Below are 12,585 nucleotides of genomic sequence, written 5' to 3'. Positions count from 1 at the left end.
CCAGAGTAGCCAAAATTTTGACCCAATCATTAAAAGACAGCATCTGTAAGATAAACAATTTTTTGTCAGAGGTAAGAGCCAAGTAATACATTAGGTGAGAAGCATCCAAGTTGCTAATACATATGAGTACAAGAGATGTGGCCACTGAGAGGGGCTCAGAGGTCAATTCCAATCCTTGTGAGAGAGCAAGAGTCTGCATATTTCAAAAAAGTGTGGTGAGGTTTACTTTTTCTTACCATAGTAAGTAATACGATCTTTGGCTTTCCTAGTAAGCAAGGGTCTAGTTCTAACTGCCAAAGCATTCTTTAGTTTATGGTCCTTAAGGTATAGCTTAATCTGTTCGAGAATCTTTGCATGTTTCTCAGGGTTGTGTTTAGTACTCGTGCGGGCTATCTTTCTAAAGGGTATGTAGTCCTGAAAAAGGAACAATTTAAACATAAATAAAAGCAGTAACTATAGTTTTGGGCCTGCAAATCTTAAACCGACAAAGTCAAAGACTATAGTAGCCGTGAGCAGGGGACCAGAAATAGAGTCTATGAAGGACCACCTAACACCACTCAATCAGTCAAGGGATTATAGACTGTGGGTCCAACTTAGAGCTCAATTTTGGAGTTAATTTCCAAAGCTAGTATCTTGGTTTCTCTAGAAAGAAAAACCTTATGTATAGGATGTGTGTGTAGCTGTTTAATCTTAGATAATAAGACATAATTGAACTTTTACATTCAAAAGACAGCTGGCTAAGGAGCAAAAAAAAGATAAGTACAGAAACAACTCAGTATTAGAATCATTTATGTACAATGTTTGTAGGAATGAGGTCCCATTCCAATATACAGATAGTAGAAAAACTTCCCGAATCATAAGTGAGTGTGCAATCCAGTATAGGTCAGCCTGCCAAAGTTAAAAAAAAACCTCCAAGATAAGATAGAGTCCTTACCTGCATCCATCCAAACAAAACAACAATTCAGTTAGCTTTGGATGTGTTTTACAGGTATCAATGGACTATACCAGTTGTTATCCATGTCCATCTTACAAACTTTTTTTTATATTACAAGCTTAGTTTTTTTTTAAAAATTTGTGTTTTCTCTCATTTTCTTGAAAGATTCCCAAAGTTTCTGGTAAAAGAGTATCATTTGATTAGAAGGCCATCACCCCTTCTAATCCAAGTGTCTGAATCCCCCCCTTTTTTTATATATATTTTCAACAGTTTTATCAGTCCTAAAAGCTCCACCAAATGAATTTTATAAAAAGTTCCATTTACAGTTTTTATAAAGTATCAAGCTCGTTAAAACTTGCTTTTAGGTTAGATACCCATCACAGTGAATGGATTCCAAATCATAAATCATTTACCATTTACTTCTGCTTAAGCAATCCAAGTAACAAGGAGCACTACTAAAAGCAAGGCCATACTCCTTTCCATGAAGTTTTTAAGGGAAAAGATAAACCATGATTAAAGTGCTAGTACCATAACAATATCCAAAGCTATAACATGAGCAACATCTGCCTGAGTGAATGCAAAAAAACTATAATGTATATCCTATCCTTTGAACAGTAAAGACCAAGAACTACCATAGTGTGCAACCGGGTTACCCAAAGGAAGTAGAACCATCTAACACCCATATGTAGCAGGGTGAAGTTTTATCTTTTTGTATTTATAAAACAAGATGCTAATGCAAATAACAAAAAAGCAATATATCGGCCAGAGTTAGGGAACCGTTACAAAAGTCGTAACCGAATGCATTTTCGACAGCTTACCTTACCAAAGTAATGCCAAAGTAATATAACCCCTTTTCTGTTTAAAAAACCAGTCTAAAAAACACAGACAACAGTAACCCATAGTATCAAGTCCTTTAAAGGGAACACCAACTATTAGTGGGTAGACTAAAACGTAAAGTATAGCATTGAAGGTTCATTTAGAAACTGCCATAACGTACAGCCTGGCACAAAGCATATAAACACACAATCGGTGTGCAGAGGGTGGAATACCATACCCCTTTCTTTACCCAGTTCACCATCCAAGCCCAACTATGGTTCAACCAGTCAAAAGGAAACAACCCATGTAGTCAAGGCACCAATTAGCTGGCCAATCAGTTACTAGGGTAAAAGGCCATAGCCAAACAAGTGGTCCAGCCACCGATATGCAATCAGTAGACAGTAAGCTGTATAAAAGAACCACTAATACATAATCTTTAATAGAAAAAAGCAGCACATATCAAAAACCTCATGTAATCGGCAACCAGAAAACATCTTTAACATTAACAGTGCCCTCGACATTACCATAGCCACCATGTCATGTCATGATAAGCCATGTGTGCTTCTCATCTAAGAGTAACATAACCCGATATCATAGCAAGAGCAACATGAAAAAAACCGTCCTCGATAGTAGTTATTTCAAGAAAAAACGTGCAATCAAAAACATATGGCCAAGGAAACAGACCTGTGTGCTAGAAGAAGAGAGCTCCATGCTTCAGTGTCAAAATACCACGGAGGATTTTCAAGGCAAGGCAACAATAAAACAAAGCTAAGCGAGGGCCAGAGAAGTGCCCTCACCTCTTTAAATAGAGGAAGGAGGGAGAGAGGCGGTCCACTAGATCGAAGCCATGAGTAGAATCGCCATGAGTGTACCGACAGCATTACACGACAGTGAGGCCGCCTATAGTTGTAGAGAGAGCCCCTGCGCCTTCACGACAAGTAATGGTAGTAGGGTAGTAAACCACTAAGTAAAAACCTACTTGGAGGTAATAGATAAGGGCCCAGTCCCATGGTGTGAAGTTCTTTTTTAAAGGCCATAAACTATATCTAAGTACCACTGTGTGTGTGTGTGTGTCTCAGTTGAGAAATTGTACGACTTGTGTTGCAGATATGGTTCAAGTATATGCACAAATTACTTGAGATATCTTTTCTAGTGGTGTTGCTTAAAGAAGCTCTATAAGGTGGTAATTGTTTCTTTGTGTTTCAATGTCTCCTGTATGCATGAAATGTGAGATACATATCATTTCCCAATATATAGAAAATTTGCCCTTTGCCATGGATAGCCTTGCATCATACTATCTTGTCACATTGGCGGTATATGGGCCGATGGAAAGCTCCTAAGCTCAACATCCCACTGCAAGAAACAAATTGTATTACAGTCGAAGATTTCAATTTTGTTTATGTCCTCTCCATGGATGGCGTCGACCCCAAACTCGTGAAGTGAGGGAATGAAATCATTGATGTGGATTGGTTCAGTGTATCTAAAGATCCGAAGGATCGTCAACTAACTTTGCATTAAATGCAGTTTCATACATAGGTATATGTATGACCACGTGATGCAACTACATTACAAGGTGTACCAAAAGGTCCCAACCAACATGGAGATCAACTCTGCATTCACTAAGGGAAAAAGGATACTATGAGGCCCATGTGAAAAAGTCATTAGGAAGAGACTCGGGTGTAGGAGGGCCTCTTTATTTTCCATTGGATTAAAAATGAGATTAAGGAATGAGAAAATGGGGGATTTCCATGTGGACTGAAATGGTGGGTGTGACAGGTCCTAAAAGTAAGTGGTCAAACTTGTAGTCCTAGAGGTGGAGGGGTCTTTTCTTTATTAATAGAAGGAGAAAATTGAAAAAAATGAACATTTTTCCAAAAAGTTGTTGTAAAACTCTACTCTTCCTCTCTGTAAAGACTATTGACTCCTCCTCCCTCCCTCCAAAAAAGGGGGTCTTTCAAAAAACGTGCTGACATTCTCTCTCTCCTCTTTACTCTCTCCAAGTATGCTATCTTTATCCTCTCTCCCATCCAACTATGAGATCTGCATCTCCTTCTTCAAGACTCTCTCTCTTCTTTACTCTCTGCAATGCTGCTATCTCTATCCTCTCTCTCCTCCAACTGTGAAATTTGCATCTCCTTCTTCAATCCTCTCTCTCTTATTTACTCTCTGCAAGGCTGGTATCTCTATCCTCTCTCTCCTCCAACTGTGAAATTGGCATTTCCTTCTTCAATCCTCTCTCTCCTCTTTACCCTCTCCAGGGCTGCTACCTCTATCCTCTCTAGCTATGAAACGTGCATCTCCTTCTTCAAGTGCACTTTTCCCTCCAAATACCTGTTGCAGCAAAGGTTTGAAACCTCCCTTCTCCATAGATGACCCAACCTCCCTTCCCCATAGATGACCCAACCTCACCTTCACACCTTTGCGTAAACCTCTAGGATTTGAAGCCCTAGGTTCTTCTAGAGTATCTTCCTAAACACCTTCCTTGGTCCTTCATTGTGTAGATCTAAAATGGTCTACCCTCATAAATCAACATTGTTTTGAAGATTAGGCATAAGATCATTATTTGGTAAGACCATTAGCCTTCTTTCACCATATATATTGGTAAGGACAATGAGCTTTGTACCTATTTCTAATGTTCTCATAATTTTATGCACTATATTGGTTTTTGTTTCCATCTTCCAGGTAAAGATTTGTAACGGTTCCATTGTCTACTATTGTATAGATCTTAGCATTGTTTGTCATGATGCACTAAGAATAATCGTGTATATGAACAAATCTTGATTTTTTTTTGCAGTGTGAGCTACATTTCTTTCATGGCTTGTTTCGGTGCTTGTCAACCCAAGAGCGTTATTGAGTCATTAAGATGCAACAATGTGCAAGATAATAGTGGGGATTGCTATCGACTACAAATGATTTATGCAGGCCTTCACAATACAACCAAACTCAAGAGGTATATTGAAGGGGTCAAGGAGACATTTGTCTTCTCAGATGCATCAATGGAAGGGAAGAATCATGGATTTCAAAAAGAAAACTCAAGATGGCAAGTTGCTAGCAAAGGTAAAACCTATGTATATAGATTCTCAATTGAAGCTTGACACATTCTTCTCTCAACCTAAGTTTTCTGCAAACTGTACAATGCCCTACTTTTGCTTACATGTTTTGGGCTGTCCCATACATGATTTTACCTCTTAGGTTGTTTCAAATGTGTACATAATTTGGTGTATTTTATATATATATATATATTTTTTTCCATCTACCTTTGTCGAGTGGGAGTCGGTGGAATCTTGTAAGCTATACATGTGGACCTTGGCCAGCTGTTACTGCAAAGTGTCCGTGAGAGCTTCTCTCATAGTTCAGAAATTCTTCTATAACCATCCTTATGTCAAATCAAGGCAAAATGGTACGGTAATATGTCTCCCATTAACTTGATAAGCTTGGATAGTTTGCAGTGGTGGAGACCAAACAATGCATTGGGACCAGCAACCAAAAGAAGGATGGAGGTGGATGTGCATAATACAAGTGTACCTATGGGTCACACAAAGCTACCTTATTTCTCTACACATGGTTTTTTATATTTCTTTTATGTAAATAGCATAGTTGTAAATAGCATCTCATCTCCATGATGTATCATTATACTAGCTCAACCACAAATCCCTATCTGAATGAAAATTTATTTTACATCCCATCTCTGTGCATAACTGTGGATTGTAAAGTTTAAGGTAAGTTCTTTTAGTTTTCAATTCAGTTTAGGTGGTGCTTTTGGTAGTTCATTAATTTTTGAGTTGTGAATGTGTCAACTTTGAAAGTCATCTGTGAAGTTTTAAATTTCATTTCTCCTTGTCATAAAACTCTAGCTCTCCTGCTTTCTATGCCAGTTTCTGCCATCTACCTGCATGGCAACACCCCATGAGACTCCTCATGTATCTAACAAAGATGGGCCTTAATTGATCACATCGATACACTAGTTCCTGTGTTTGAGGGCACAACTGACATGGAGGCAACATCAGCCATTCACATTGATGCATTCAAAAAATTTGTACATGGAGGTACATCCAAATATGCAATTGTTTTAAGGGACTCACACCATGTGGTTGTTGATTAATTTTCTAAAGCATATGTACAAATCTGATAAGAATTTCTTATATTTTAAAAGGGCTTGATAAGAGGGACTACAAGATAGAGGATGAGGATGACCTCATTGACTTGGGCATGCGGTATATAGGCACCAAATTCCTTAATTTGGACGTGGTTCTAGCTTTGTTGGTGCTTGAGGACACAAAGAAGGCTAAGAAAAGACTAAAATGCAAGCAAGAAGCTCTCATAATCCTAGTTGACAAGAAAGATAGAGAGGTTGAAGAGAGAAGTGAGCATTTTGTGGCCGCAATGGCACTTGTGATCCTATAAGACTCTGGCCAGCCCTCCAGACGACAACGATTGAGTACTAGATGGAGATGAGGTGATGGAGGACGTTTCCATCTACTCACTTTGCACGCAATGGTGATAGAGGGTGATCAATTTCTTTTCCTCAATAGCATTTCAAACATTGTGGGACTTCGAGAGAATGAAAAATTCTAAATTATTTCACATGTGCTAATTTATTGTGAATGGATCTTAGGGAATTATGGACCTCGTGCTCTTTTAATATTTTTGTATATCATGCAAGGCCACTTTCTTGGCTCTCCATTTCCTATTCTTCTTAGTCAATAGTGGTGGGGGAGGAAGGGGTTGTCATTTCTATGCAAGCTCCTATACCTTTTTCTACTCTTTCTAGGGCTTTATATTCCTCTATGGTTTTAGCCATATTCTTCTTCTTTCTTTGTCATGTTCACTGATGATCTAGTTTTGTATGCCCTCTCTACAATAAGTCTACTTATTTGGAAAAATAGGGTCAATTAGGAAAAGATATATGGTGGCTAGTGGTGGTAAGATATGTACCAAAAAATCATGTACGATGGGTTTGTTGAGTATTGGGGAGAACCTAGGATAGTTAGTGCACCATGGCACAAGTTTGGCCTATTGGATGTATTTTTGGGACCGAAAAGGGGACTTTTTTATGCAAGGCCATGTTTCCAGGGCACATTTGGCAAAATTGGATGACAAATGTGTCCAAAAACCTCACCAAGGGGTTGTACGGGTCTCGAGGACCCCAAAGAGTGGCTTGTGCACCACGGCCCGCAGATGGACATCTTGACGGGACACATTTGGCAAAATCGAACGACAAATGTGTCCAAAAACCACATCAGGGGGGGTATACGGGTCTCGAGGACCCTAATGAGTGGCATGTGCACCAAGACGCATAGATGGCCATCTGCGTGCCATGGCGCACATGCCACTCGTTGGGGTCCTTGAGACCCATACACCCCCTGACGCATTTATTGGACGCATTTGTCGTCCAATTTTGCCAAATGTGCCCAAGAAACATGGCATCACATGGAAAATTCCCCTTTCCAATCATTTTCCGACCACCATCCGGCCAAGATATTCCGGCGAAAGGGAATTTTTTTTTTCTCAGGCATGATGGTTTCTCTTCGCGATGGGGGCCTTAAAAATTGTGTGTTTCTAGAATAACAATATATGGGAAAATCAAGCTCCATAGTTAACAACTCTTGATAGCAACCATCTTTTCCAATTTAGAGTTTATGAGCTTGTCCCATAGGTCGTACAGACTTTGCTTTGTTAGTTTTCGATGAACAGTGGAGTCAGTTTATGGTCACAAGTCAAAATTGATGCTTTGCACACCACCATGTCCTTTTCTAATGCCATGGGCATCAATTGATGTTTCTCGATGATCTAAATAAGACATTGTCTATAACCTCCAGCTAGAAGCTTCTTGTACAATATACAGAACTCAATTCTAACACTTTGCCAAAAATTATCTTTAGACCCCCTTGGACCCTAAGTCAAATGGTCATACGAGTTTGTGGAACTGCTTTATATGTCTATGCTATGGCCTTTTCCAATTTTAGTTCAATTTGGTGTATCGAGCCATTCGCTATATTCAATTTTGCACCCATGTATCCCGAAGAGGCCCTGCTGACCTAGGGTTTTTCTTAGCTTCCCATTCGTCAAAGTTTGAGACTGAGTATTAATTTTTTATTATCCTGTTAGTAATTTTGGTTTTTCAACGACTAATTTTTCTCTTGCACAATGGTTCTTCCTCATAACATTGATAACAAGGGTCTTACAATTATCCTTTTGTAGAATAAGAATTACAAGAGTAAATCACACTCCATATTTAACATATTTCCATGTCCATCTTTAAGAGGACAGTGTTAAATCATAGGAATTTTCACTATATCAAAAATATAGGTCATATATTTTTTAAGTTGGCTCTAAATTCATTTTTAGGTATGTAGTGGAGTTGTAAAGCTTCCACAATGTCTCAATAACAATTGATGGAATTCAATTCTTTTAGGCCCTTTGAAATCAAATATGAGTCTTTTTTCCTCATATTTAAACTATATTGTAATGTATATTTCATATTGTATACAAAAGTTATGGTCCAGTTACCAAAATCAATCATAAGCTATGTGGCCGAAGCCATGAACTTGATCCAAAGCAGTTTTTGCACATATGTCCTAAGGTCTACCACACTCCAAGGAACTTTTATACATACCTCCTAAAACTAGTGTCTAACCTTTGTCTACCAAAGTTTGATTACGTCTTAGCACTTTCTTAAACTACCGATTGAATAGGTCCTCCTATTACCACAGTCTTTCTAGTTTCATAATGAGCTTTCCTTTGTTTTATGGTGCCTTGTGTCCATCCTTTCACTAGCCGCTATTGACATCTAGTTATGTACAAGAACATGTCAACTACAAGAGTTCCTAGTTTTAACACGTAATCAACCACGGACATTCACACTAGGGCTTGTGTTCACATAGCCCTAGTGTTTCCAAATCTCTCAAAGCCAAACTTGCTTGTTTGATTTATTTTTTCCACCACAAATGTATTTTGTATGACGGAAGGAATCCAACCATTGAATATATGACATAAACGAAGAAAGAATTGTCAGTTTCTTTGCTTGGAGTTCACAATGCCCAAGCCCAAAAACTATAAGATATGTACTTGAAGGTTTTGCATGTTGATTCCTTGTAAGGCTACAGTCACCACACAAGATGTAGCACGGTTTTTCATCAAGCATTGGTACTCTCTGTGGTTTGCCGAAACGATCAACAATTGTCAAACATTGAGTGTTCCTTGAATGCAAACTAGGTGGAAGGTTAGCCACAAAATCCAAGTAAATATCCTAAAAAGGTTCATCGGAAATAGGCAGCGGAAGCAAGAGGCTTTGCTATTTACCCCGAGGAGCTTTTACCTTTTGACAAATAGTGCACTACGAAACACATCTTTTCACATTTTAGGCCAATAAAAGAATCTTTCTATTTTTTCCAGAGTGGTGTTCATTTTTCTGTGTCTACCCGTGAGAGAGTCATGTGTATCATGCAATATGGTTGTCCTGAGAGAGGGCAACACACACAAACGTTTACGAAAATACAACAAACCATCACGAATGAAAGAGTTGCTTGACCCTTAGGAAGCAAGAGCCTACAACCAATGCTTATTAAACTCGGAATCCGCATACTAGTTTTTCATGCTGTCGAAAGACGCACCCTTAAGAGAAATTGTGGATCTTGACTCAAGAGTCACGATCCGTCCTTTACGACTTAACGCATCTGCAACAGGGTTAGTTTTTCGAGGCACATACTTGTTAACTGCTACTAACCCTAAGTGTACAGTTATACACTTGTGTGAGCCACTAACATTAAGTACAATGTGTATTGTGCCTTAGTGTATAAGGTAAAGAAGAAAGAAAGGGGACACACAGTACGTGTTGGCTCTCCCCCTCCAACCTGTGTGTATGACTATGGTGGTGTGTGTGTGAGTGTAGACGTGTGTATTCCTCTTCCGCTGTGCTCCCGGCTCCTCCCCTTCATCTGCTATCAGGGCCATCTCATTCTCGAAATCGTTTTCGCAAGCGCGCGCACTTTCAAGAGTGCAAATAGAATTCCGATTTCGCCATCGGCAAATTCAACTTTCCGCCCAAAAACTATAAGATATGTACTCGAAGAACTTGCTTGCTAGATAGAAAAAACATGTAAACCTTCACCGTTCTCCGAAAACATTTTTGGAACACCCAAGTTTCCCTCACAATGGTTGTAACCATTCAAGCATATTTATGCACAAGAGGATGTGGGTAATCTAGGAAAAAATATTTTAGAATTGAACATTTGCACTTCGACAAATTAATCAATTGCTTGACTTTAGCTTTTAAATGTCGTGATGACCATAACCAAATTTGTGAATCAAACACCAAAATCCGCATCTTATCAACCAATGTTGATTCCAACGAGGAATGATGCAAATTGATTAGCCATGCACAACATTTATTTAACGATGTTTGCAAGTAGAATACTTTAACCATATCTACATGCAACTCATTTCAAGTTGTCAATGGTTCACCTGACAGGCAACCAATATAGTAATCAAAAGCTATGCCATATGACGTCAAATGCATTGCTCATAAAACGCGAAGATAGATCTATGCATTGGCTAATAAAAGAGATGAGAAAGAGAAAAAGTATCCTCTTTCCTTTGACATTCTCAAAATCTCGAGTAAGAATGCATCACTATGCACTGACATGCCGAGCAATATGCATCATAACATGAGCACTCTGCCACATCTGCATGTCCTGCTCGAGCAAACATTATGCGGAAGAATTTCACCAAGACTTTCTGGCTCAGCCAGAAACTAATGATAAAAGCCAATTTTTCTATGACCTTTGCACATACAGTCAATAGACCAGCACCTCCCAAACCATTAGACCCACCAAAAAGCAACCATGCTCAGATATCCTATGATCACAATTGCTACAGAATTAAAGATAGCATACGCATGCACGTGTTCAAATAAAACGCTGTAAAAAAGCATTCTACTATCTATTTTTCACACAATAATATTCTCTCCTGTCAAGGACCATTAGATTTCTAGGTTAGGAAATATACATGTAGCCAATTTCATAACATCATCCATGTCACGTGTAAAATCCCATTCCCACAAAAGGTCATTACCCAAAACACAACAAGTATCACCTCTGCGACTGAGCAAGACTGACCAGACTGAAAGCCAGAGTACCAAGAAACTGGCATCCAACCACATTACTATGATAGCAATCTTGTTGGCTTCGCTTTCAGTATTGAACATAAAGATGTCTTAGGAAACCTTGTTGCGCTGTCAGTCATTGTGCATGGAACACTAGCAACAGATGAGAATCAAATTTATAAAGAAATCAAGATCCAGGATATTGTACAGGTGCCTCATCATTAACAGCTACAGAAAATGTCAACAGAAGAATGGCATCACTTTTTCGGGATGTCAGACAATTCGTCTACATTCTTTCCTACTATGTTGCTGAACTAATTTAGTACCTAGTCTTCAGAATTCTAATTAAGTACCAACTAGACCCTGCCAGGTTACGACCAATGCGAATAGATTGAAGGAAAGCCAGGACCTTTTTTAACAACGGTCCACAAGAAAAATCTTCATTCTGATCACCTGCTTCTGTTTGCACCATGAGTTGACGTGCTGCTTTCATTCAAAGCTGATCAATGCCTTGGGAGGTGAGCAGTAGGCATTGATTGCTGATCAAAGAAACTGATCCCTGGTGATCTCAAAGCCGGATACGTCCCAGAATTGAAGACTTGAGGAGTCGCAACTGTTTGAAGCGTACTTAACGGCACCTGGCCCTGCATGGGAGGATGTGGTGGCGGCGGCGGCGGTGGCCGAGGAAGTACATTTGCATATCCAAAACTGTGTGTACTCATATTTGTTGGTTGCGGTGGACCTGGGGGGAGTGGAGGATAATGAGGTTGACCCTGCTGAGGAGAGGATGAGTACATCTGCACAGAACCAGAATAATACTGTGGCCCTGTTCCTTGTAACGGAGGCGGTGGTGGTGGCGGTTGGTGCACAAAAGCTGAGTTATTTTCTGAACTTCGCACAAAGTCTGATTCCTCATCAATCCGTTGCCTTTTTTCTGGGAAGTTGATATTGGAAGATCCCTCAAGGGGTGCACTTGCAGTCCTTATGTTTGAAGCTTCTTCAGCCACCATTGATGATAATACAGATGCCAGCACCTGAGCTGAGGATGATGAAGCTGCTAGCTTGGCCGCAACCTCTGCTGCCGCAGAAGTTGCTATGCCAGGACTCTTGAACTCATCTACGAAAGAGGTCATTTCTTCTGTTGGGGGAAGTGGCGGCCATTGGTACGTATCGCTTGCCATGCTTTTGAAGGATCCCATTTTGGCATCCAGTTTGTCCTGCTGCTGAACTGATTCTGTTGGAGGAGGGCTGCTGCGTGCCAGAAACTGCTGCCGTAGTTTCTCAGAATGATGTACCTGAGACTTTGCATTCTGCGTACATCATAAAGAGAGAGTTATTGCAGCAAGGAGGCAGCCCACTGTTGGATAGAATAGGAGGCATTTCACAATTAGAAGGTTCACCTGAAGTTGAGACCGAATCAGCTCAAGCTTACTCTCCTGGTGGACAAGAAATCAATGTCCGGTAACAGCTTCAGCCAAGTGGGGATAACCAATACTGAGAAAGATGACTATAAAAATTACCTGCTCTTTTAGTGCTTCCTTTAACACAGAGATGAGAGCAAGTTTTGCAGTCTCACTTGTCTCTAGCTGCCCAATGCAGTGAGAAACAATATCTTCCTGCTCCTGTAATGCAGTTACCAGAATGCTTTTATCTGACAAGACATCTGCCGACAAGCACACCAATCTTGATCAGCACAAACTAGCAGTTAAAAACCTGAAACTCTTCTTCAGGT

General features: G+C 39.8%; 1 protein-coding gene across 4 annotated transcripts in view; it reads right to left on the bottom strand.

The window, feature by feature from the left end:
- Positions 1 to 10,663: 10,663 nt before the first annotated feature.
- LOC147422561 (uncharacterized) overlaps positions 10,664 to 12,585 on the bottom strand; it is an 86,343-nt gene continuing 84,421 nt past the window's right edge. For all 4 annotated transcript variants that reach the window (XM_086503154.1, XM_086503152.1, XM_086503153.1 and 1 more), the window contains 3 exons: positions 12,374 to 12,516; positions 12,254 to 12,289; positions 10,664 to 12,163 (listed from right to left, as the gene is read on the bottom strand). In XM_086503154.1, the coding sequence (XP_086359280.1) occupies positions 11,357 to 12,163; positions 12,254 to 12,289; positions 12,374 to 12,516 (986 nt within the window). In that variant the 3' untranslated portion in view covers positions 10,664 to 11,356. The remainder of the gene's footprint in view (positions 12,164 to 12,253; positions 12,290 to 12,373; positions 12,517 to 12,585) is intronic.

Source organism: Adiantum capillus-veneris, chromosome 27, assembly GCF_014529385.1.
Source record: "Adiantum capillus-veneris isolate H3 chromosome 27, ASM1452938v2, whole genome shotgun sequence".
NCBI lineage: Eukaryota > Viridiplantae > Streptophyta > Polypodiopsida > Polypodiales > Pteridaceae > Adiantum > Adiantum capillus-veneris.
This window is presented reverse-complemented; position numbering and strand designations above follow the sequence as displayed.